Source organism: Oratosquilla oratoria, chromosome 40, assembly GCF_046742065.1.
Source record: "Oratosquilla oratoria isolate Oo_2021 chromosome 40, ASM4674206v1, whole genome shotgun sequence".
NCBI lineage: Eukaryota > Metazoa > Arthropoda > Malacostraca > Stomatopoda > Squillidae > Oratosquilla > Oratosquilla oratoria.
In genome coordinates, this window is record NC_134816.1 from 4,856,732 (window position 1) to 4,859,231 (window position 2,500).

A 2,500-nucleotide genomic window follows, 5' to 3' on the forward strand; every position below is an offset into this window, starting at 1 on the left:
AAACAAAGTATTGATATAGCTGCCCTAAGTGAGACCCGTCTAGCTGACGAGGGACAGCTGAGAGAGACTGGTGGTGGATACACCTTCTACTGGAAAGGTAAGCCAGCCACTGAACCACGCATTTATGGAGTCGGCTTTGCTATAAAAACACATCATCAACCTACTGTGCGAGTACCCAGTGGGCATCAACGAACCGTTGATCCAACTTCGCCTAAAACAGGCCAACAACCAACACGTTACTGTACTCAGTGCCTAAGCTCCTACTCTGGACGCCGAGGATGTCGTTAAAGAGACCTTCTATTCTTGTCTCGATGAAACTATCCGTAACATAAAAAAGGAGGATAAACTGGTTCTTCTTGGCGACTTCAACGCCAGAGTTGGCAGGGAGTACGACCTCTGGAACAGTGCCATTGGTAGACATGGAGTAGGCAACACTAACGCCAATAGTCACCTTCTCCTCACGACCTGTGCGGATCACAACCTTTTGATCACAAACACCATCTTCAGGCAAAAAACATGATTCAAAACTACTTGGCGTCACCCTCGTTCTGGTTACTGGCACCTTTTGGATTATGTCATCGTCCGTGCTCGTGATATCGCGGATGTCCGCATTACTCGCTCGATGATCGATGCTGATGATTGCTGGACTGACCATCGGCTCATTCACTCAATTATGTCATTCAAGCTTCCACCAAGGCATACACAGCGCAGCAAACAACACCACAGAAAGATGAATTTGTCTTTCTTGAACAACAAAAAAGTTGCTAAGGAATTTCAACACAATCTTGAGGAGAAACTATCATCCCCAAACGCGTTCAACAACATACATGAATCCTGGGACAACATGAAAACTAACATCCTAAATATCTCCGAAGCTACGCTGGGCTACTTAACAAGGAAAAACCAAGATTGGTTTGATGAGAACGACCAAGAGATTGCCCCACTCATTGAGAGGAAACGCCTAGCTATGAAGAAGTGGAAGATGGACACCAACTTCATCCACAAAAAGCTTCAATTTAAGGAAGCTAAATCTGCCGTCCAATCAAGAACCAGATCTATGAAGAACAACTGGTTCACACGCAAGGCCCAAGAACTCCAGTCTCTTGCCGACACACACAACACCCACGAGTTCTTTAAAGCTGCGAAGACAATGTATGGCCCTTCAACCGTAGGTCCAGTGCCACTTCGTACAAAAGACGGCTCTACACTACACAAGGACAAAAGCAAAATCAAGAAGCGCTGGGAGGAGCACTTCAGTGAGCTCTTTAACAACGACAGCCAATTGGATGAAACCATCTTCAGCGAGATCCAACAGCACCCCATCCATCATGACCTTGCTGATGCGCCGCAGTTGCCTGAAGTTGTAAAATCCACCAAACAGTTAAAGTACCACAAATCTGCCGGTCCTGACGGCATTCCGTCAGCGCTCTCTGGAAGATCCTGTCCCATTTTGGATACCCTGACAAATACATTAACATAGTGAGACTTTTTCACGATAATATGCAAGCCACCATCCTTTGCAATGGTGATTTGACGGACCCTATAGAAGTCCGTACTGGAGTGAAGCAGGGATGTGTCATTGCACATACTCTCTTCTCTCTTTTTCTGGCTGCTATCCTCCACATTATTGAGGACGACTTACCTTTAGGTGTGCAACTGACGTACCGTACCGATGGCAAACTATTCAACATCAACTGCCTGAGAGCAACCACGAAAACCACCACCACCTCCGTTGTAGAACTACATTATGCAGACAACACCTCTGTCAACTCCTGTACCGAAGAAGATCTCCAAATTATAGTGAATGCCTTCACTAGGGCCTAGACTCGGTCTGAAGCTGAATGCGAGCAAGACCAAAGTCCTCTACCAGCCTCCACCTAATACTACTCCCTCACCACCCTCCATCACTGCAAACGGTGTACTTCTAGAGAATGTTGATTGTTTCTCTTACCTTGGCAGCTTCCTGTCACTAACGGCAAACATTGACGCTTAAGTGCAGCACCGTATCTCCAGTGCTAGTACAGCTTTTGGGCGACTTAGGCAAAGAGTGTTTGATGATCACAACATTCGTAAGACAACTAAGATCGCTGTCTACAAAGCCGTCGTGATCCCAACCCTCCTGTATGGCGCAGAAACGTGGGTACCATATGCACGTCACATCAAGTCTCTGGAGAAATATCACCAGAGATGCCTACGTAGACTACTCGGAATCTCTTGGCATTACAGACGCACCAACACCAGCGTCCTGAAAGAGGCCAACTCCCAAAGCATAGAAGCCGCGATAACCCACCATATGCTTTGTTGGGCTGGCCATGTCAACAGGATGCCGGACGATCGTCTTCCTAAACAAGTTCTCTATGCTCAAATGACCCACGGCAAACGATCTCGTGGAGGCCAGAGGAAAAGGTACAAAGATGTTATCAAACGCTGCCTGGACCACTGTAACACCAACACTGACTCCTGGGAAGAAGCTAGCCGTGATCGCCCCAAATGGAGAACT

At 47.1% G+C, this 2,500-nt stretch overlaps 1 protein-coding gene across 1 annotated transcript in view; it reads left to right on the top strand.

Moving 5' to 3' along the window:
- Positions 1–1,500: 1,500 nt before the first annotated feature.
- LOC143020413 (uncharacterized) overlaps positions 1,501–2,500 on the top strand; it is a 1,201-nt gene continuing 201 nt past the window's right edge. Inside the window, exons 1-2 of the mRNA XM_076176830.1 lie at positions 1,501–1,800; positions 2,000–2,500. The exon at positions 2,000–2,500 is cut by the window's right edge and continues 201 nt beyond it. Of these exons, the coding sequence (XP_076032945.1) occupies positions 1,501–1,800; positions 2,000–2,500 (801 nt within the window). The remainder of the gene's footprint in view (positions 1,801–1,999) is intronic.